General features: G+C 45.7%; 1 protein-coding gene across 4 annotated transcripts in view; it reads right to left on the reverse strand.

Moving 5' to 3' along the window:
* Window positions 1-485: 485 nt before the first annotated feature.
* Window positions 486-21,206, reverse strand: part of ARNT2 (aryl hydrocarbon receptor nuclear translocator 2) — a 146,472-nt gene continuing 125,751 nt past the window's right edge. For all 4 annotated transcript variants that reach the window (XM_079954252.1, XM_079954251.1, XM_079954253.1 and 1 more), the window contains exons 15-19: window positions 13,158-13,257; window positions 6,970-7,108; window positions 5,374-5,539; window positions 1,779-1,915; window positions 486-702 (exon numbers count right to left, since the gene is read on the reverse strand). In XM_079954252.1, the coding sequence (XP_079810378.1) occupies window positions 604-702; window positions 1,779-1,915; window positions 5,374-5,539; window positions 6,970-7,108; window positions 13,158-13,257 (641 nt within the window). In that variant the 3' untranslated portion in view covers window positions 486-603. The remainder of the gene's footprint in view (window positions 703-1,778; window positions 1,916-5,373; window positions 5,540-6,969; window positions 7,109-13,157; window positions 13,258-21,206) is intronic.

The raw sequence follows: 21,206 nt of genomic DNA on the forward strand, positions 1-21,206 counted from the left end.
AAAATGACCATAAAAAGGATCAAAATGGCTTCAATCTCTGTTGTCATGGGGTGAGGGGACCATTTGCACAACCATGTACAGACACTCTCAGCTGTTCTGCTACCTTTCCAAGAACCACTAGAATGGAGCTCTCTGACCCTCCGTGGTCTATGAGTCACAGCTAGGGAGTTTCACAACTAGAAGTCTTATCTTCAAGTAGCCAGCAGAGGACTGGAGTGTTTATTTCATTATCTGTTCACACAAGCAGCTTTCTCTAAGGAGGGAAGTTAGAAATGGTTCACATTCAAATATTAAGAGCCGAGAGAAAGTTAAAAATCAAAGCGCCTCCCTGCTCGTCCCCACCACCCGCCCCACCCAAGCTCAAAACCCTACCACAAATGGGAATGAAATACAAAATGAATCCTCGCGGCGAATGCCAACCAGGTGGCGTTAGGTTATTTCATTAGAACTTGCATGGTCAACACTTGGAAGGAGCGCAAGTGTTTCTTGTTTTATAGCTTCTATGATAATGTTAACACAGGGAAAGCAGATCTCATACTACCCTGGTATGCTGATTTCCTTTCCCAGAATGTCCTTTGCAGAGGTTATCTGGCTAGGTAAAATTTACTCAGAAAATGGAGGAAACATTCCCAAATCAGCAAAATCTTCAATGTTGTAATTGCCGGTCCCTTGGGTTGGATCTCCTGGAATAGGCAGCATATCCTGGATGATAAAAGAAAATGAAATGGAAACATGATTCTTCTTGTACAGTGGTACCTTGGGTTACAGATGCTTCAGGTTACAGACGCTTCAGGTTACAGACGCCACTAACGCAGAAGTAGTACCTTGGGTTAAGAACTTTGCTTCAGGATGAGAACAGAAATTGCATGGCGGCAATGGGAGGCCCCATTAGCTAAAGTGGTACCTCAGGTTAAGAATGGACCTCCAGAACGAATTAAGTTCTTAACCCGAGGTACCACTGTATCCTTATCTAGAGCAAAGCCCTTTTAGCATCTCCCCCTTTGTCACTTAACTGCACCGCAGGCTTCCTCAGCCTCGGCCCTCCAGATGTTTTCGGCCTACAACTCCCATGATCCCTAGCTAGCAGGACCAGTGGTCAGGGATGATGGGAATTGTAGTCTCAAAACATCAGGAGGGCCGAGGTTGAGGAAGCCTGCTGTACAGCAACTAACGGCAAAAGCAGCAAGGAACAGTCAGCTTGCAATTTAAGGAAAGAAGTGCCCTGTACAAAATCTCAGGACTGGTGTAGCGCATTGCCAGCCCAGCCAGGTAAGCCCACCAGGGCCCACACCTGCGTAGGGCCACTTAAACCTGGAGCTGGCACCAAACTTCAGTTTTTGTAGCTCCACATACAGCATCCTGCTACCATCTAGCTTGGATGTGACCAGATGACGGACCATTTCTTTCCATAAGGAATAAACCAGGGGCAGGCAACCTAAGGCCCAGGGGCCGGATGTGGCCCAATCGCCTTCTAAATCCAGCCTGCCAACAGTCCAGGAATCAGCGTGTTTTTACATGAGTAGAATGCTTCCTTTTGTTTAAAATGCATCTCTGGGTTATTTGTGGGGCATAGGAATTTGTTCATTTCCCCCAAAAAATATTGTCTGCCCCCCCCCATGGTCTGAGGGGCGGTGGACCGGCCCATGGCTGAAAAAGGTTGCTGACCCCTGGATAAAAGGATATTTGTTGACAGTTTGCTGCCTTTTAACAGGACCCAAAAGGTCACCTGCAAGAGACAGATCAACTTGCCATGCTGAATCACGGGTCCAGGGACTCACCTGGAACACTTCTGTCTGGCTGGTTTGCTGGTGAGGATGCTGCTCACTGTTTTGCTGGTTGTGATGTTGGCTTTGCCACTGGGACCACACCTCCGAAGGCCTCCCTTGGAACTGTCCGCTGCTTTGGCTGCTTTCAGCTGGAAAATAAAATAAAGTTACAAGAGTGGGTCTTTTAAAATGTACTTCTGCTTTTCTTTTCTTTTTTGACTAAACAAATAATAATAATAATAATAATAGTAGTAGTAGTAGTAGTAGTAATAATACCGTATTTTACACCCTATAGGACACACTTTTCCCCCTCCAAAAATGAAGGGGAAATGTGTGTGCATCCTATGGGGCGAATGCAGGCTTTCACTGAAGCCTGGAGAGCCCCACCGCCAGCCCCACAAGCTCGGGGGCAGCAGGGAGGCGGAATGCCACCATCCCGCTGTCTCCCGACATGGTTTGGAGGCTGGCGGCGGGCTTCCCCCTCCCCCAGCCCCACAAGCTCCCAGAGCAGCGACTTCACGCTGAGCTCCCACGGCTTGCGGAGAGCTGCCTGTTCTGGGGGCTGGGGGAAGCTCGGGCTTCCCCCGCCCCCGCCCCACACCTGGGGGGGGAAATATTTTTTTTCCTTCAGTCTGTAACCTGAAGCGTCTGTAACCCGAGGTACCACTATAAAAAGTTACAACAATTACATAAACATATAAATAATATTCATCACCTAATCCCACTAGTCTGAAATCAAGGAATGGGTCAAATGCGTAATTTTTTCTATTTTTTTTTTTTTAAGCCAAATGCCATAGCCACAAACTGGTTCCGTATCTGTACTTTTGTGCAAGAGTTAAATTTACTCCTTTTTCTTAATCATAATAGTAATGCCCTGAATAAACAGAGCACAGGCAGAACAGCTGCATCTGCAATCCCAGCAGTTGTGCGTGGGGAGGGCAGAAGTCAAGGGCAGAAGTCAAGGGCCTCACTTAATGGAATGAGCAGGAAGCCCCCTCCTCACAATGCAGGTGGGCTGACTTGACACATTTTAAAATGTGAAGTAATCCTGTGCATTATCTTCTGAAGAGCAACCCCCAAGACCATTAGGTACAGTCTAAAATGACCTAGCTTAGAGTGCTGTGGAATCCCATGGGGAATGCAATTTGCCTGCCTAATCTCAAAACCTTGCATAACCCACCCCTACCATTTGCATTGGTTAAATCAATCTCATCTGGCCCAACCTGACCCCATCCCTGGACAGAACAGCCACTTTGAAGGAGAACATCCTCCACAGATTCTGGAAGGTGAAGAGACTCAGACTTTGGTGAATCTCCTGTAAAAGGGGAGAGAATTTCAAAGCTGAGAGGCACCCAATGAGAAAGTCCCTCTGTGTCCCTTGAGCTCATGGATGGTAAGTTAAAGAGAGTATTATAGTCATCTATTATGTAAAAGGACCCAATTAATAATACAGTGGTACCTCGGGTTACAGATGCTTCAGGTTACAGACTCCACTAACCCAGAAATAGTACCTCGGATTAAGAACTTTGCTTCAGGATGAGAACAGAAATCGTGCTCCGGTGGTGCAGCAGCAGCAGGAGGCCCCATTAGCTAAAGTGGTGCTTCAGGTTAAGAACAGTTTCAGGTTAAGAATGGACCTCCGGAATGAATTAAGTTGTTAACCCGAGGTACCACTGTAACTGAATTAGGAAACTTGAACGAAGTCTGGTAAGGTCAACGCAAAAGACCCTTCCTCAATGGGAATATTTTGGTCGAGTTTTGAGCTTCTCTGAGTGTGACTTAAAAAACAAAAACAAAACAGTAATAATAACCCCCATGCTTACAGGAGGCTTTGGTATCTAAGTGATCTCTCTTCACCTTTTGTTCCTGGCACTCGCCTTCAAACCGCAGAAATTGATTCATAGCCTGTCCTGAATTATCTGCTACAAACTCCGGGCTTGAGATATGCTCTTCAGTTTGCTGACACGAGAAAATATGAATTCAAGCTCTCCCCACTCAACACAACAGCATTTTCTCCAAATGCAAACAAACTAAACAAAAAAAAGACTGCCAGGTTTCAGGGCTCAAAGTGGATGGACTTTGTGATGACCAAAGAGCGCCATATATCTCCTATAGACTGGGGTAGTCAGCATCTCTCTCTTGTATATGTTGTCGCACCACAATGCTCGTCATCCCTTTGCTCTGCTGGCTGGGACTGATGGGAGCTAGGGTGCAGCAACATATGGAGGGCACCATGTTGGCTGCTGCCCCTGCTTTAGACAACTGCCTCTATACACACACACACACACACACAAAGAGAGAGAGAGAGAGAGAGAGAGAAGAAGAATGGATTTGACTATCATCTTTTAGGCTTGCAGATGTACAGTCGTGTCTCCTACTCATTTCTCTGCATTTATATCCCACCTTTCTTCCAAGGAGCTCAAGGCAATATATATGGTTCTCCCCCTTCTCATTTTATCCTCACAACAACCCCATGAGGTAGGTTAGGCTGGGAGAGAATGCCTGGCCGCAGATCACCCAGTAAGAGCTTCACGGCTGAGTGCTGGATCTGAACCCTGGGTCCTTCAGCAATTATTCCTTCACTGTGAGAAGTGAGGTTACAGGGAACCTTCTCGGTAGGCGCCCGCCCTATAGAACGTCCTCCCATCAGATGTCAAGGAAATAAACAACTACAGTGGACGCTCAGGTTGCGAAAGTGATCTGTGCAGGAGGCATGTTTGCAACCCACAGCGCCACATCTGCGCATGCGCGAGTTGCGATTCGGCGCTTCTGTACATAGCGCGATTTAGCGCTTCTGCGCATGCACGACCACCAAAACCCGGAAGTAACCTGTTCTGGTACTTCTGGGTTTTGGCGCTTCCGAAACCCCCAAAAATGCAACCTTTAGTGTCTGTAGCCCGAGGTATGACTATCTTACTTTTAGAAGACATCTGAAGGCAGTCCTGTGTAGGGAAATTTTTAATGTTTGATGTTTTCTTGTGTTTTTAATATTCTGTTGGGAGCCAGCTAGAGTGGCTGGGGAAACCCAGCCAGATGGGTGGGGTATCAATAATAAATTATTATTATTATTATTATTATTATTATTATTATTATTAACCAAGCTGCTTTCTGGTTGTGCACCCTGGCTCACCAGTTTAGTTGAGCAAGCTACATGCCCACACCATACATATAAAGCACATAACCGTCCCCCAAAGAATTCTGGGAAATGTGGTTTTTAAGAGTTCTGGGAATTGTAGCTCTGCAAGGGGGCAAACTATGGTTTCCAGGATTCATTTGAGGAGGGGAAAGGGAAATCACGACTGTTACAGTGGTAGAAATGTGCTTTGAAAGTGAAGATACTGTCTAGCCTCTTTAACTGGTCATTCTGCTTGCTGGGCCCCCAGATCACATGAATTGTGACAGCTGGACATCATAGCTGCACTCAGGTCTTGCTTGTGGGCTTCCCATTGGAACATCTGGTTGGCCACTGTGAGAACAGGATGCTGGACTAGGTGGGCCATGGACATGGGCCTGATCCACAAGAGATATGTTCGTAGTAAGTCAAAGAGACCTCATTGTACCTCGTGGCGCTTTTGTTTTAGGCGAGGCAGCCAGGCTCGATACCTACCAAATCCTGCTGTCCTGTTAGCTAGGCTGGAGTAGGCATTCCCGCTCGGAGAGGAGGTAGCAGGACTGGACAGGGGGCTGTACGACGCTGGGTCAGCAGAGTAAGTGTGACTGGTTCCAATTGCAAAGGGAGAAGACTGAGCCTTGCCAGACTGCGAAGGAATTTGCTGAATGGGAGAGTGAAAGACAACAACATCAAGGCGTTATCATCCTTCCCGCGGCATTTGACCCAAGAACAAAGTGGCGCAACAGACTTCAATCTCTTTTTGCAAAACAAGCATCTTTACAGAGCTAGTTAGGTGGGTTGCTGTGCTCCAGCAACGTGGGTTCTGGGCTGTTTAATTTCAAGAAACCCAAAGCATAGCTCTGTGCTACAAACTCTTCCCAGGCCAATGGTGGGGAACCCCTCTCTGTCCGAAGGGCCACATTTCCCTCCTGGGTGGGAATTGGGGGGGGGGGGTCCACATGCCAGTGGCCAGCCAGACCAGAGGCAAAAGTGGGTGCAGCAATGAATGTAAATGTTACCTTTGTACAGCACACACACAAACACACCCCATCCTCCATCCAGGGAAGGAAGAGGCATTATCAGAATTCAAGGACACATTCAGCCAGGCTTTTTTTAGTTTGCCAAACTGCTTTCATTGCTTTTCCAAATTTTACCTAAAAAGCTAAAGGTACCCTGACTGTTAGGTCCCATCACGGACGACTCTGGGGTTGCACGCCCATCTCGCTCTATAGGCTGAGGGAGCTGGCGTTTTTCCACAGACAGCTTCCGGGTCACGTGGCCAGCATGACTAAGCTCTTCTGGCGAACCAGAGCAGTGCACGGAAACGCCGTTTAGCTTCCCACCCGAGCGGTACCTATTTATCTACTTGCACTTGACGTGCTTTTGAACTGCTAGGTGGGCAGGAGCTGGGACCGAACAACGGGAGCTCACCCCGTCACGGGGATTCAAACTGCCAACCTTCCAATCGGCAAGCCCTAGGCTCTGTGTTTTAGACCACAGCGCCACCCGCGTCCCTAAATTTTACCTAATCAGCCACAAATTAAAATAAATTTAATCCCTTTTTTTGTTTCAAAAAATGGTTTCCTACATTCTGTTCTTGATGCATCCAAAGTTTCCTCTTGTTGCTGATTTATTTTCCTAGTTGCTTCTAATACACATTCCGTTAAACTCACCTATCCTTAACCACCAGCTATTCACTTGCCAATTCCTACACGTACAATACTTTAACAATTGCAGTAACTACAAGTGAGGTTACTCCGCAATTGATCAAATCCACAATAAATCAGTAATTAACACATCCAACCAGGCTAAAGCATTCCGTCTACAAACAGGGCCAGTGAGAGAAGGGGCTTGGGGTTTGTTTCAAGGACCAGATCAAGAGACTTTGAGGACTGCCTCTGGTCTCTGCGCCTGAGATTCCCTACTCCTCTCCTAGGTTAGCTAGTGCTGGCTCAAGGCTTTGCGAGAGTCTTTAGGCGATATGTACTCAGGAAGGTCCCCTCTCAGAGGAAGACTCCCGTCTCTACTGCCTTCTCTCTTTAGGCCCAGGAAGTGAAACCTTTTCTATAACTTTTTCTATAACTCTCCTACCTGTCCTGGAAATGGAGGGCGACTTCCCGTCCAGGCAACTTGACTCTGATTTAGTTGGCGTGAGATCTGGGACAGGTTCTGACCAGCTGATGATGACGACTGGATGTCGTTGACGCCGGGCACGTGGACCACAGACGAGCTTCAAAGGGAGAGAACAGGAATGAGTTTGACGTTATAAGGATGCTCACAGGGTTGCATCCAATGTTACTCATGGAACAGACCTAACAAAATCAACAAATACCTTAGGTCCATTAATTTAATGGCTCTGAGGAAAACGTTGTTGAATGCAAACTACTGTTTACAAGAACACCTGTAATTACAGTTTGCAAACCTCCCAATCAACCAGTAAACCAGTTAAACAAATCACGTTTTGGGATACATGGACTACAATTCAAATGCAAAAAATGCAGACTATTACTTTTGCTGCATTGAACATCCCAGAATAACCCTTTGATCTTAAGTAAACTTCTTCCGAGGACTAATGGCAATATTTTAAAAGTATACAGGGTTTTTTTAATTGCCTGGTATTCTATATCAACCAACAATGAAGATATATAGAAAGCTGAAGAGGGACCCTGATAAGGAATTAACAAGAATGTAAGTACAGTGGTACCTATGATTGCGAACGGGATCCATTCCAGAGCTCCGGTCGCATCCTGAGGAATTCGCAACTGGAGGTGCTCCTTCTGCGCATGGCGCGGTCTAATGCTTCTGTGCATGGCAAAACCCGGAAAAATACTTCCGGGTTTGCCATGTACGTATCCCAAAGGATACGTAACCGGAGGTGAACGCAAGTAGAGGTACCACTGTAGCTTATATGCACACAGATACTTTCAGAGCGTGCAAGAGGAAGGAATACCTGCCTTCAGAGATGCCCACTGCTCATTCTTTCTGCAGAAGTCACTAACCTGGATGTGCCTACCGGAAGGAAGTATTAAACCTGGAACAATTACTCATGCAAAGATGCAACAGGCAAGTTCATCTGAGGATGAACCAATTCAGCAACGTTTCTGAACATTCTAGTCATATTTGATGAAGAATTGCAGCAGAATCCCCCCCCCCCCGAGGTTGGTTAAGGGGAGGCATGGCCAGGAGCAGTGAAACACACAAAAACGCAATAGGCACATATTTTGGGCTTGCAAAACACTCTTAATTATTTAATTTATTTCTCATGGTATGCTAGCACTGCACTCACGGCACACACAAATGTACCCTGGCAGCAATTTTGGGGAATTGCTCCAGTAACAGAGCCAGAAAGTGCCAACTGAGGGACTCAAATCTTGGCACCATAAAGGAGAAGATGAAAACAACTCTCCCCCCAGCTTTTTGCAGGTGTTTTTAAACTCCAAGAGATCCTCCTCAGCCTACATGAGCACACACAATGGGCAACAGTCTTCTTAAGCAGAGCCCTGCAACCTCCATTCCTTCATTTTACATGGATGAGTCCAGATATAACCGAAGGCTGAATGCAATTAATATATTTGCTATGGGTGATATTGCCTCCTCCTGCATTGGTTTCAAAAAGGATGCTATTCATAATTGCAGAATGCCCCCAAAGTATAATTTTCCTACAAAAGAGATACGAAACTATTGTTTCCCGAGTTTTGTTTTTTTGCAAAAAACAAACACAAAAGTGCTATGCAGCAGCCTAAAGGATATCTCCTTCCCCACTTCTCAGTTCATGATATATTTTCTATTTCCACTTTCTTCTCTGCAGAAAACAATAATAGCAACACACAGCATTTGTTTAACAAAGGCCAAGGGTTCAGAGTGCTTTGCAGGCATTCTCTCAGTCGTACTTAAAACCTTTCTAGAGGGGCCATAGCTCAATGGTAGAGAGCACACTTCATATGGATCCAATCCCTGGCTCCTCTAGGTAGGGCTGGGAAAGACTCCTGCCTGAAAACTAAACATGTGGTCTGTTGCTGAGCTACGGACCCTCATTGGTGGGCAGTCAGATGATGCGGCAAAGTCATGTGCCCCAGGGCCCATGTGTAACATTTTAAGGGTCATGGGAGGCAGGCAAGACCCACCCAACATGTTTCTCTGGACCAAGTCCACACGCCAAGTGTGGTAAAACTTTGCCCCCAACCGCTCGCCCCTCCCTCACCTGTCTTTGCTCTCCGGCCAGACCAGGTTTCTTGAGCAGGGTTGGCAGGCAAGTTTATATTTACAAAAACAGAACAAACTAGAACTGGTAAGGCTGCCACCACTCCCTTTGGTCCGGGGAACTCAGAGCCACAACCCAGGGAGAAGGCTGTGCCCAATTATTACTGATTATCCCCACTCCACAAGTTGTATCCACAGACTTGCAGACAGAAATTCCACGGTAGAGCGTAACCAAGCGTAAGGCTAGGAATTAGCTTTTCCCCCCGGAAAGGCACACAAACCAAACAGTTTCTTCTTTAAAAATTTATTTTAAAAGAACATAAGAAAACATGCTAAAATAGCAGGCACTTCTTTGGCAAGTTACAAGCAAGAAAATAAGAACATTGTAAAATCTAACTGACTTACATACTCACAACTAAGAGACAGATAGAATGGTTAAAGTCCTTCCAAGGTTCCGCATTCAGAGGCTTTCGCAATTCTCTATCACAAAGGATGAAAGGACGGCTACTTAGATGGAACATCAGCAGCCGGGCGGTTTGCGGATTGCAGAGCGAGCTTTCTCAGCCATTCCCAAGATCTTTTATCCCCAATTTGCACGTAGCGTTGGAACCCCCCGAAACCAATCATAACTCCTGATTATTTTCAAATTCTCCAATGACCGATCCGCGGGCTAATCAATCTAACTTCTGGCAGCTGGTCTCATTAAGAAGCCAGCGCTTAAATCAAAGGGGTTTCCTCCCTTCCGTGGCGTTTATGCAGATGCACATTCTCAGGCAATCAAGGCTGGATAACATCGCTGCGGGAATGCACATAACTTCGGACCCAGGTGTCAAAGCTTTCATTAAATCAGGAGTTTCCTTTCCCATAGTAAACCTCTCATACCCAGGGAGCCTGTTAGTCTGAGGTTAAAGGGACAAGACTTATTTCCCATGGTCCTTGTGGCTTGTTGGTTACCCACAAGGCCTCACTTTTGTTGCTTGACCAAGGAACAGCTTCTAAACAGAGACTAACTTTACTACACCAAGTAAATCAGATCACTGTAACAAAACAGTGAGAAGACCCAGACCACAGTTCTCACAGTGGCCAACCAGATGTCTGCTGGAAAGCAGGACCTGAGCACAAGAGGACTTTCTCCTCTTCTGTGGTTTCCAGAAACCGGTATTCAAAAGCATACAGCCTTAAGACTGTGAAATCACAGAGTTAGAAGGGGCCACGGGGATCCTCTAGTCCACCCCTGCAACGCAGGAATCTTTTGCCCAAAGTGGGGCTCAAACCCACGACCCTAAGATAATAATAATAATAATAATTTATTATTTATACCCCGCCCATCTGGCTGGGCCTCCCCAGCCACTCTGGGCGGCTTCCAAAAGAATATTAAAATACTATGATACATCAAACATTAAAAGCATCCCTGAACAGGGCTGCCTTCAGATGTCTTCTAAAAGTTTGGTAGTTGTTGTTCTCTTTGACATCTGGTGGGAGGGCATTCCACAAGGAGGGCGCCACTACCGAGAAGGCCCTCTGCCTGGTTCCCAGATAAAGAGTTTCAGGCTGTACCAACTAAGCTATCCCAAGTTGAGGGGTTGTAGAGTATTAATATCCAAGCAAACGCAGAAGTAAGCCCTGCTCAGTTCAGTGGGGCTTACTCCCAAGTAGATGTGTGTAGGATTGTGAACTTAGGAAGCCTCACCATTACAGACTTTGAGTCTTTAAGATCAAAGAACCTGGGAAAAATAAAATACATAACTACTTTGTACTGCATGGTCGCTGTCTTGTTATGACTTCTATGACATGATGTACCTTTCTGGAATTTCCCTGAAAGGAGAATTGAATCTCGTTCAAAATATACTAGCTGTGCAGTTATGTTATGTAATAAATTATGTACTGTAATAAATTTGCCCTGTACAGATTACTAACACTACAGAAAAAGGAGATCAGAGATCTTCTGTGCTGTGTCTGTTTTCATGGTTATGTAACATTCAAAAGCAAATAAATACTTCTTAACTATACCGGCCTCACTTTTATGTTGCAGGAGACACCCAACAGAATAGCATAGAAATCTACACACAACCTTCAAAGAAAACAGTTCAGGAATCCCAAACCTCAGAACAGCCATGGGAAATTAGTTGCCCTGTAATGTAGTCCTAGCTTCACATATCAGATTTAATTAAAGCATATTTTAATATTGGCAATATCCTCTAGGGCTACTTACTGATTGCTTTTTCATTCAGGCAATAAACATCAAGGAAGGTTTTTTCTTTCCAAGAAAAGCGTTTCCTTCCCAAGAACAGCACTATCAATTATATGCTCAAAACAAACCACACCACACTCGTTTCTACAAAAACATAGCTGGCATTTGATTTCTAATTCCCTCTCCTGGGCACCTAACTGGTGAATGGTGTGCTCTCTCACCCTCTCTCCTTTCTTGTTCATTGTTCAGTGGCTCTGAAATTTAGGGTCACTACACAATTCAATGAAATCCTACTTGAATAGCTGCATGAGTTACAGCTGTTTAATGCACATCTGTGTATAAGAACAGACTTGGAAGAGGCATTTTATCTGAATGAGAGAGAGAAGGGGATTGCCTCTTCTAAGATGGTGTCTGCCTTCTGCAGTTTTCAAAACCGCGGTTCCCAACATGGGACACACGCCCCACAGGGGGGCAATTTGATTTTTAAGAGGGGCAATTCCAGAATGAGTTAGACCAAGTTAATGGCCTTTTAGGCTTCCTCCATGTGAATAGGAGTTCACTTTTAAAATAATAAGAATTATATGTCATTGGGGGGGGGGCGGCAATCAAGATTTTAGAGATGCTTAGGTGGGGCATGGCCAAAAAAAGGTTGGGAACCACTGTTTTAAAACTAGTTGTATAAAAATTATATCACACACACACACACAAAAGAAATATAATCATTTTGATTATTATTCTGTGTTCTTTTTAATGTTTTTATATTGCTAAACGATGCAATATATGAATATTTTTCTAAATAAAAAAGGGCACTTTTTTAATCAGGCAAAAAGTTTTTAATCAATTAATCTAACTAATAAATCTATTAAGCTGCATCAGACTTTACCTTGTATTTCAACCCCACCCCCCGGCTGTTGTTACTATTATAATGCCCCTCTTTTGGTTTGCTTCCGTTTCCATCTTGCTCCTCCTCCTCCTCTGCAGTCCCCTTTTCGCTTCTTCGCATTTTGTCTTAATTCCCGCCCCCCTTCTGCATTCTACTGGCTGTCTTTTCTTTACTGTATCCAGGTGAGATTTATACTTTTGCGCCCTGAGCCAAGTTTATTAGTCGCTCTCTAAAAAGGCATTTCCCAAATTTTTATTTTTAATTTTTATTCCAAACTCAGCCTATACAGTGGTGCCCCGCAAGACGAACGCCTTGCAAGACGGAAAACCCGCTAGACGAAAGGGTTTTCCGTTTTGGAGGCGCTTCGCAAAATGAATTTCCCTATGGGCTTGCTTCGCAAGACGAAAATGTCTTGCGAGTTCCTGCGGGTTTTTTTCCCTTTTTCCCCCCTTTTCCTAAGCCCTAAGCCACTTATCAGCTGATCCGCTGATAAGCCGCTTATCAGCTGATCCGCTAAAAGCCGCTAAACCTCTAATAGCGCTAATCCGCTAAGCTGTCAATGGGCTTGCTTCGCAAGACGAAAAAACCGCTATACGAAGAGCCTCACGGAACGGATTAATTTCGTCTTGCGAGGCACCACTGTATGTTATTTCAGCAAAGACCCTCAAGAAATGGCAGAAAATGATTGTCAGCTATATACATCAGGGCAAGAGACCTAGACTGCGACTAACTGTATTGTATCAACATTCCCAGAAGGTGAGCACAAGTCAACTACATTTGCAAAAACACCATGATGCGGCCTATATACAAAATTTCAGATCCCGAAAAATCCTATTAGTGGATGATTCCAGGGCAAAGTGATTTCTGGAAAGTGGCCACAGGGATTCTTTCCTATAGGGAGAATTAAGCCATGATGCTGTTAAGAATCAAGGACTGTCGCCATCTATGACTCTTACACAATTGCGTTTCCTTTCTTGTGATTCATTCCGCTGTCATGTACAATACCTGAACGACTTTCCAGAATGTCCTGGCTGGAAGGGGCTCCCTTGAGAGTAGATCTGCTGGTTACCGGCTGTGGATGCTGAAGGCATCATCTTTTTATCTGCTGCAAGAACAAGCACAGAAAAAGCCATTTCAGGATAACGGGATGGGAACGCACAGGAAATGCACATTGCGCGGCAATGGGAAAATGGTTTAACAGTCTATTGTAGCAAAACAACAACAACTACAAAACGCACACAACCAAAACCAAAAGTTGGTAGGGCTCCCTTTCAACAATACCATTACAGTGGTACCTCGGGTTAAGAACTTAATTCGTTCTGGAGGTCCATTCTTAACCCGAAACTGTTCTTAACCTGAAGCGCCACTTTAGCTAATGGGGCCTCCTGTTGCCGCCGTGCCACCGGAGCACGATTTCTGTTCTCATCCTGAAGCAAAGTTCTTAACCCGAGGTACTATTTCTGGGTTAGCGGAGTCTGTAACCTGAAGAGTATGCAACCCAAGGTACCACTGTACAAACAATGTGGAAATTAACAACTTGCTTCAGGCCTGATGAGATAATCTTGCCCTCCAGTTATACGAGCGGGGCTGCTCCCAAGGTCACAGTTATGCCAATGCACACTTTTTCAGGCTAGTAATGTTCGTGGCCTTATGTACAAGGCTGATACAGTCAGGTCAATTTTTTAACCACATTCCTTTAAGAATAACCCACCAGGAAGCTCTGCACATCCCATCAAAACTTTGTGTGTATGTGTGTAGGGAGGGACTGTGACCAGCCAGGGGAGGAGCTGAAGAAGAGACACTGGAGGTAGAAGGGGAGGTCTTGTCACTGTGAGTCCAGGGCTGCCTTTGTAGGTGGCAACAGCTGTACCTATCCTGAAAGAGCAGGCAGCTGCACACTCAGCAGGCTCATAGGGTGAGAGTCTCATGCGTGAACACACCCTGTCTTATCTTTTAAAGCTTGGCGGGAGGTGCATGGCAGTTGTTGGGACATCTCTGTTGCTCCTGTTTGGGTCTTGCCTTTGTCATATCTCTTCCCTTCCTCACAGATCCTGAACTCTTGGCTCCTGGACCTTGTGCTTTCTACTGAGCCTGAACTGCTATTAGCCTGCATAAAGACTGTTGGCCTTGCGTTGCGAGGCAGTAGTCTGACAGTAAGACAGTTGTATCATCCTAAAAAAAAGGTGCGGTGGGGGCAGGAGGTGGGAGTACCGCTGCAAGAGATGGGGATTTGGAGTGTAGCCGCACACACTCAATTATCCACGTAGCACTATCCCTGTCTGCTGCTTCTCTGCTTTGGGGAGATGCTATAGTTTGGTAGTAGATCACATGCTTCTCATGCAAAAGGCTCCAGGTTTAATTCTTAGCATTAAACCTGGATCAGGTAGCCAGTGATGGAGAATACCTCTCTCTGACTAAGACCCTGGGGTGTCACTGCCAGTCGGAATCGATAATCCTAGTGTAGACAGATGTACCCCTATGTCTGACCTGGAAAAAGCTTCCTCTGTTCATTTTGGACCTTGAACGTGGACCTTGCCCTCTCCAGGTGCATCATCACAATACAAAACATACAGTATGTACAATTTGGCACCTTTAACAGTGCTCAAAATCTAACATCTACAGCAGTGCTTTGTGGCACAGTGAGTGAGCACATTCCTTATATGCATAGGATTCTGGATTCTATCCATAAATTGCAACACCCTAGAGGTCCTGGGCACTAAGGAAGTTAGATTAGCCTCAACCAGAGCCAGGGCTTTTTCAACACTGGCTCCGGCCTGATGGAACGCTCTGTCTCATGTGACCAGGGCCCTGCAGGATCTGATTTCTTTCCGCAGGGCCTGTAAGACAGAGCTGTTCCGCCTGGCCTTTGGCTTGGAGTCAATTTGATTCCCTCCCCCTCTTTCTTTTTCCTTTCTCCTCCTGTGATGAGGCTGCATTTTAATGTTTTAATGTTGTATTTTAATATTGTTTTTAAGTTGTATTCATTCAACTTGTTTTTATTATTGCTTGTTAGCTGCCCTGAGCCTGGCCTTGGCTGGGGAGGGCGGGGTATAAAAAAAATATTATTATTATTATTATCCCTGACACCGCCAGTTTAGAAGGATGAGGCACATAGGAAGTGATGGGAAAGACAGCTCTCTGCTGGAGATTCTGGCAGCTGCTGTCAGTCAGAAAAGAGAGGGTTGGACTAGACAGAAAAAGCTTGAAGGGCCGTAGCAGAGTGGTAGAACTTGTGTTTTGCCAGCAGGTTAAATCCCTGGCATCTCCAGGCAGGGCTGGGAGAGAACCCTGTCTAAAAGCTGCTGTCAGTCAGTGTAAGTAATACTGAGATAGATGGATCAATGGTCTGACTTGGTACAAGACAGCTCCCGCTGTTCTTAAATAATCGGACCTGATATAAGCCTGTGTTGCTTTGTGCACAAGCCGCAAGCTATTCTCCACGCCCACAAGGTTCAAAATGTGAGTTTCTGTGCAGGAGTTGTGGCACTGGCACTGCAGAGCCAGCAGCTGAAGCATGTGAGGTGAGGGCTGGCCTCACCGCCAGAATGTGTATGCTAAAACAGCCATTTGCCTGGCTCCTGGAAGTGAGTCAGAGGCAGTTAAAGACTTAGTTGCTGACCAGGGATGGATCTAGTTCAGTTCAGTTCAAGCTTATTTGTCTTCCTGGCCCTTGGCCATTAACAAATCTCGGGAATCTAAAACGCACTGCAAACAACAACTGCAACGTTACATAGAGCCGCAAATTGACCTGAAGACATTGCACAACAATTAAAAAGCATTTCCTCGGAGCTTGAGCTCAGATATTTGGAGACGAGTCGGTGGGCAGCTGGTAGGATTTAGCAGCTGTCAAAGCAAAACTGGTGACACTAGAGCACCGTGTGGAGGTCAAGGTGTCAGGGCTGCAGTTCTTCACCCCTGGGTCCCCAGATGTTGTTGGACTGCAACTCCCATCATAACCAGCTAGTTTAGTTAATGGTAGGAATGATGGGAGTTGTGGTCCAACGACATCTGGGGAGCCAAGGTTGAAGAGCAGTAGGTTAGAGCAGTGTTTCCCAACCTTGGGCCTCCAGCTGTTTTTGGACTACAACTCCCATCATCCCTAGCTAGCAAGACCAGTGGTCAGGGATGATGGGAATTGTAGTTCAAAAACAGCTGGAGGCCCAAGGTTGGGAAACACTGGGTTAGAGACTAGGGAGACCCAGTCTCAGTTATTCTCCCTCAGGCTAAGCTACCTCACAGGGTTGTTGTGTAGATACAATGGGAAGAGAGAATTCATTGTATCACCTTGAACTTCTTGGAGGAAAGATAGGGGGAAAAGCTTAATAACTACATACAATGATTTTTTAACATGACCCCTTTGTTTCTCAATGTCAGCTTTTGTCCATTAGACTCACATACATGCCAAAGCTCCACAAACTGCTAAATAACTTCTGTTTTAGATTCCCTAAAATTGGACATGAACATGTAGTAACATTTGTCGTCATTAGTGCAGAAAGGAAATTCCCCGCAAATGATTGTATAAAAACAAACAACTTCTGTTTTAGATTCCCTAAAACTGGACATGAACACGTAGTAATATATATTGTCATTACTACAGAAAGGAAATCCCCCGCAAGCGATTGTATGAAAAACAAAGGGATGTTTTGTGTTTGATCCAGAAACTACTCCGAGGTGCATGAAATAAAATTTAAGTTGGGTAAAATCTCTTCTTAATGAAAATTTTGACAACTGCAGCATATAAGGTTCTCAAGTTCACATAATAAGAATAATATTTGTTGGTTGTTTTTCTCACAGAGTGACCCAACACAACTTACATAAAAACCAGTTCAGAACATCCAATAAAAATCTAAAAACACAGCTAGACAGATAAAACTCCTCAGGGCTTACAGATTCCACCCCAAACAAAAAAAAAAAGCCACAATGCTACCTCTTAAACTAAGGGTTAAAAGCCTGGGTAAAGAGTAAAGCCTTTGCCAGGCACGTAAAAATAAAGATATTGCCAGGTGTGCCTCCCTAGGGAAAACATTCCACAAGCAGGTGGGGGTCACCACCGAAAAGGCCTGCTCTCCTGTTGCCACCATCCTTTGGAAGGGGCACACAGAGAAGGGCTTCAGATGATGATAGCAGGTTTGCCAAAATGACTTTAGGGGACAAAAGTGGATGGAATGGACACACTGTGGACCCTCAATTTTACATTCTCTTTTTGAAGCGGCATCATTCTCTCTCTCTCGGGCTGATATTCAGTGGTTGTAAGAGCTGCCGCTTAGGGTCTCAAAATGACACTACCTACACCTAAGAGGGAGGGACACGGGTGACGCTGTGGGTTAAACCACAGAGCCTAGGACTTGCCGATCAGAAGGTCGGTGGTTTGAATCCCTGCGACGGGGTGAGCTCCCGTTGCTTGGTCCCTGCTCCTGCCAACCTAGCAGTTCGAAAGCACATCAAAGTGCAAGTAGATAAATAGGTATCGCTCCGGCGGGAAGGTAAACGGCGTTTCTGTGCACTGCTCTGGTTCGCCAGAAGCGGCTTAGTCATGCTGGCCACATGATCCGGAAGCTGTACAACGGCTCCCTCGGCCAATAAAGCGAGATGAGCGCCACAACCCCAGAGTCATCCATGACTGGACCTAATGGTCAGGGGTCCCTTTACCTTTACACCCAAGAGGGGGGCACCAGCAGGTTCAGGGAAACCCCAAGTAGTTTGTAGAAGAACAACAAAAATTAGGGGAGGGGGAACACCTTAATGGGAAAAACTCAGACATCCCAGTAGGAAGTAAGCTAGGTCAGTGGCAGAGCACCTGTCTTGGCTGCAGAGAAGGTCCCAGGTCCAGGTAGGGCTGGGGATGCTGCCAGCCAGTGTAAGGAACTCTGAGCCAGATGGACCAAGTGATCTGACTCAATGTAACATGTTCTATGGCCATCCAATTGTTCGTCATATGGAAAGGCAATAAGAGCTCAGTGGTACAGCATCTGCTCTGTATGTTACAAGCTCCAGGTAGGGCTTTGCCTGAAACCCTGGAGAGCCGCTGCGGGTCAGTGCAGACAATACTGGGCTGGATGGGCCAATGGCCTGATTTGTTAGAAAGCACCTTCCTCTGTTCTAGTGGCAACGGAAGGTTGATTGGGGATGGGGAGGCAGAAACAGGGTTCTTTTTTGGGGGGGGGTGAAGTGGCTGGAATCCAGAACAGAAACACTCTGCACTGTAACATCTGCTTGTAGGTCCCACTTGCTAGGCCAAGCTGTGCGCCAACGGAAAGCCATCTAGTGGATTTCTCCCAGAAAATCTGATTTCTGGTATTCGGCTGTGTGTTTCCACAGAGGCAGGGGGTAGAAGGAGAGTTCCTTATTTTCGAATTTGGACTCTCAGCAAGTGCAGAACTTCTGACCTCAGCCCATGTCCTCGACAGTTTTATATATATAATCTGTCTCGTAAGACATGCTGCTTATAAACATATGGCTCTTTCTTCCTGCTAAGTTACGTGCTTGACGGCTGCAGAGCAAACGTCCCCACCAAGATTGGCCCCTCTGCATGAGCTTGGATTATTTGCACAAAACCAGTCCAAAATCAACACAATGCTAAATCCTAGAAGTAACGTGCAGGTTTGACTGTATATTTTTGATCACACCTAAGTGAAAAATGCGACTTTTTATCATTTAAGGAAAAAAGGACACGGAATTATAAATGGTGCCTAATCTAGAGAAAGCCATAGGTGGAACTTATTAAACGCACACACACACAAATGAAAACATCTCTCGTGCCGTTCATCTAAGTCTTGTAGTCAACCTCCACCCCTTGCATATTTGCTTTAATTAGTTCCTGGTATGCAAAACTCATACAAACAGCAAACTATAGTTTGCACTTGCCCTGTAAAGTAGGATCAAATCCCAGTTTTGCAATCCTGTTTGCGGGAAAATGTAAATAATAAGAACACAGGAAGTTGGTTTCCACTGAGCCAGACCATTGCTCCTCTATCTCAGTGGCTCTTCAGGGTTTCAGAGAGGAATCTTTTTCTGCCCAGCTCAAGATACCAGAGACGGAACCTTTAGTATACAAAGCATGCACCAGGCCAGTGAGCTGTGCACTTTCTCTAAAAACAGGAAGCTGCCTTATACAATCATACGCTGGTTTTCGAACAGCTTAGTTCTCGAACGTTTTGGCTCCCGAATGCCGCAAACCCAGAAGTGAGTGTTCCAGTATGCGAACTAATTTTGGAAGCCAAACGTCCAACGGGGCTTCCGATTGGCTGCAGGAGCTTTGGTTTCCAAACTTTTTGGAAGTCGAATGGACTTCCGGAACGGATTCCGTACAACTTCTGAGGTTCAACTGTATTGTTGTTTTCCTCCATTCAATCTAGCCCAGCACTGACTACAGTGGTACCTCGGGTTACATACGCTTCAGGTTACATACGCTTCAGGTATGTACATACGCTCCAGAAATAGTACCTCGGGTTAAGAACTTTGCTTCAGGATGAGAACAGAAATCACGTAGGCCAAAATCATCTGGAGGGCTGAGGTTGAGGAAGCCTGGGTCAGACCATTAGTCCATCTAGCTCACAACTTGTCTATAATGACTGGCTATAGCTGTCCTGGCCCACTGCTACCACTCCCACGATTCTTCCAATATTTGGGAGCCTCCACACAGCACGGGACAATTATTGCTTGGGATGACACAGGCTGATGCTGTAGGTTGGAATCTTGTTGGTTGCTAATGGACCGTTCCTACGGTGACCCAGATCGACTTTGAAAAGTCAAGGCCGGGTGAGGTAAGCAGAACAAGAAGTTCAGGGAGACCTAATGTTTTTCCTTGTTGGCAAAAGGTCATTGTGTACCTAGAAAGGACCCCCTGGTGGCTATCTCCTCATTTCTCTTTAGTTGCAAACAGTGGGATGTTTCGGACTTAGCTGAGAGCTACTTGCACGGTGATTAATTCAAAACAAATGTAAAAACTTCATCCTCAGCAGGGAAGGTTAGGAACAATAAAAAGGGGAAAACATCACTTCTTTAAACTGTTACTGAAAAAACACAGCACTCCTTCCACCCAGGAAGAGACTAGAAGAGTTTGGATTTGATATCCCGCCTTTCACTCCCTTTAAGGAGTCTCAAAGCGGCTAACATTCTCCTTTCCCTTCCTCCCCCACAACAAACACTCTGTGAGGTGAGTGGGGCTGAGAGACTGCAGAGAAGTGTGACTGGCCCAAGGTCACCCAGCAGCTGCAAGTGGAGGAGCGGGGAAGCGAACCCGGTTCCCCAGATTACGAGACTACCGCTCTTAACCACTACACCACACTGGCTCTCTAGGCTTGTTTATGGATGGAATAGCTACTTGCTGTACTGTTCTCCACCAGGCTTACAGGCACCGTTTGAGAAGCAAGCCCCTTGGTTTTCCCTTTTACTAAACTTAACTTTCTTTATTAATCTGCTGCATATGAGACCAGAGTTACTTACTGGGTGACTTTTGCTGAAAGCAGCACAGAATGTGGTTGTAAGAACTTGGTTAAAATGATTGACGGACTGCACCTAACAGTGTATTACTCAGAGCAGACCCATTGAAATTAATGGATATGGCTAACATAGGTCCATTAAATCCATTACTGTCAGCAGAACATTGTTGGATACAATCCTTTGTTATTGCCTAGGCAGGAGCCTGTGGCTCAGTTGCAGAGAATCTGCCTTGCATGCAAAAGGTCCCTGGTTTAATCCCTAGGTAGGGCTTGGAGAGAACATCTGAGGCCCTGAAGAGCTGTGCTACTTGATCATGGTGCCATCAGACTCAGATTCTCCCCTTCCTATAAGGAAACGTAATTGCTTGGGGCCTGCTAGTCATCCTCAGCTACTAGCCACTATAGGAATGCGGGTGGTGCTGTGGTCTAAACCACTGAGCCTCTTGGGCTTGTTGATCGGAAGGTAAGCGGTTCAAATCCCCATGACGGGTTGAGCTCCCATTGCTTTGTCCCAGCTCCTGCCAACCTAGCCGTTCAAAGGCACACTAGTGCAAGTAGATAAATAGGTACCACTGTGATGGGAAGGTAAACGGTGTTTCCATGCACTCTGGCT

The sequence above is a fragment of the Podarcis cretensis genome (assembly GCF_951804945.1).
Source record: "Podarcis cretensis genome assembly, chromosome: 14".
In the NCBI taxonomy this organism is placed as follows: Eukaryota; Metazoa; Chordata; class Lepidosauria; order Squamata; family Lacertidae; genus Podarcis; species Podarcis cretensis.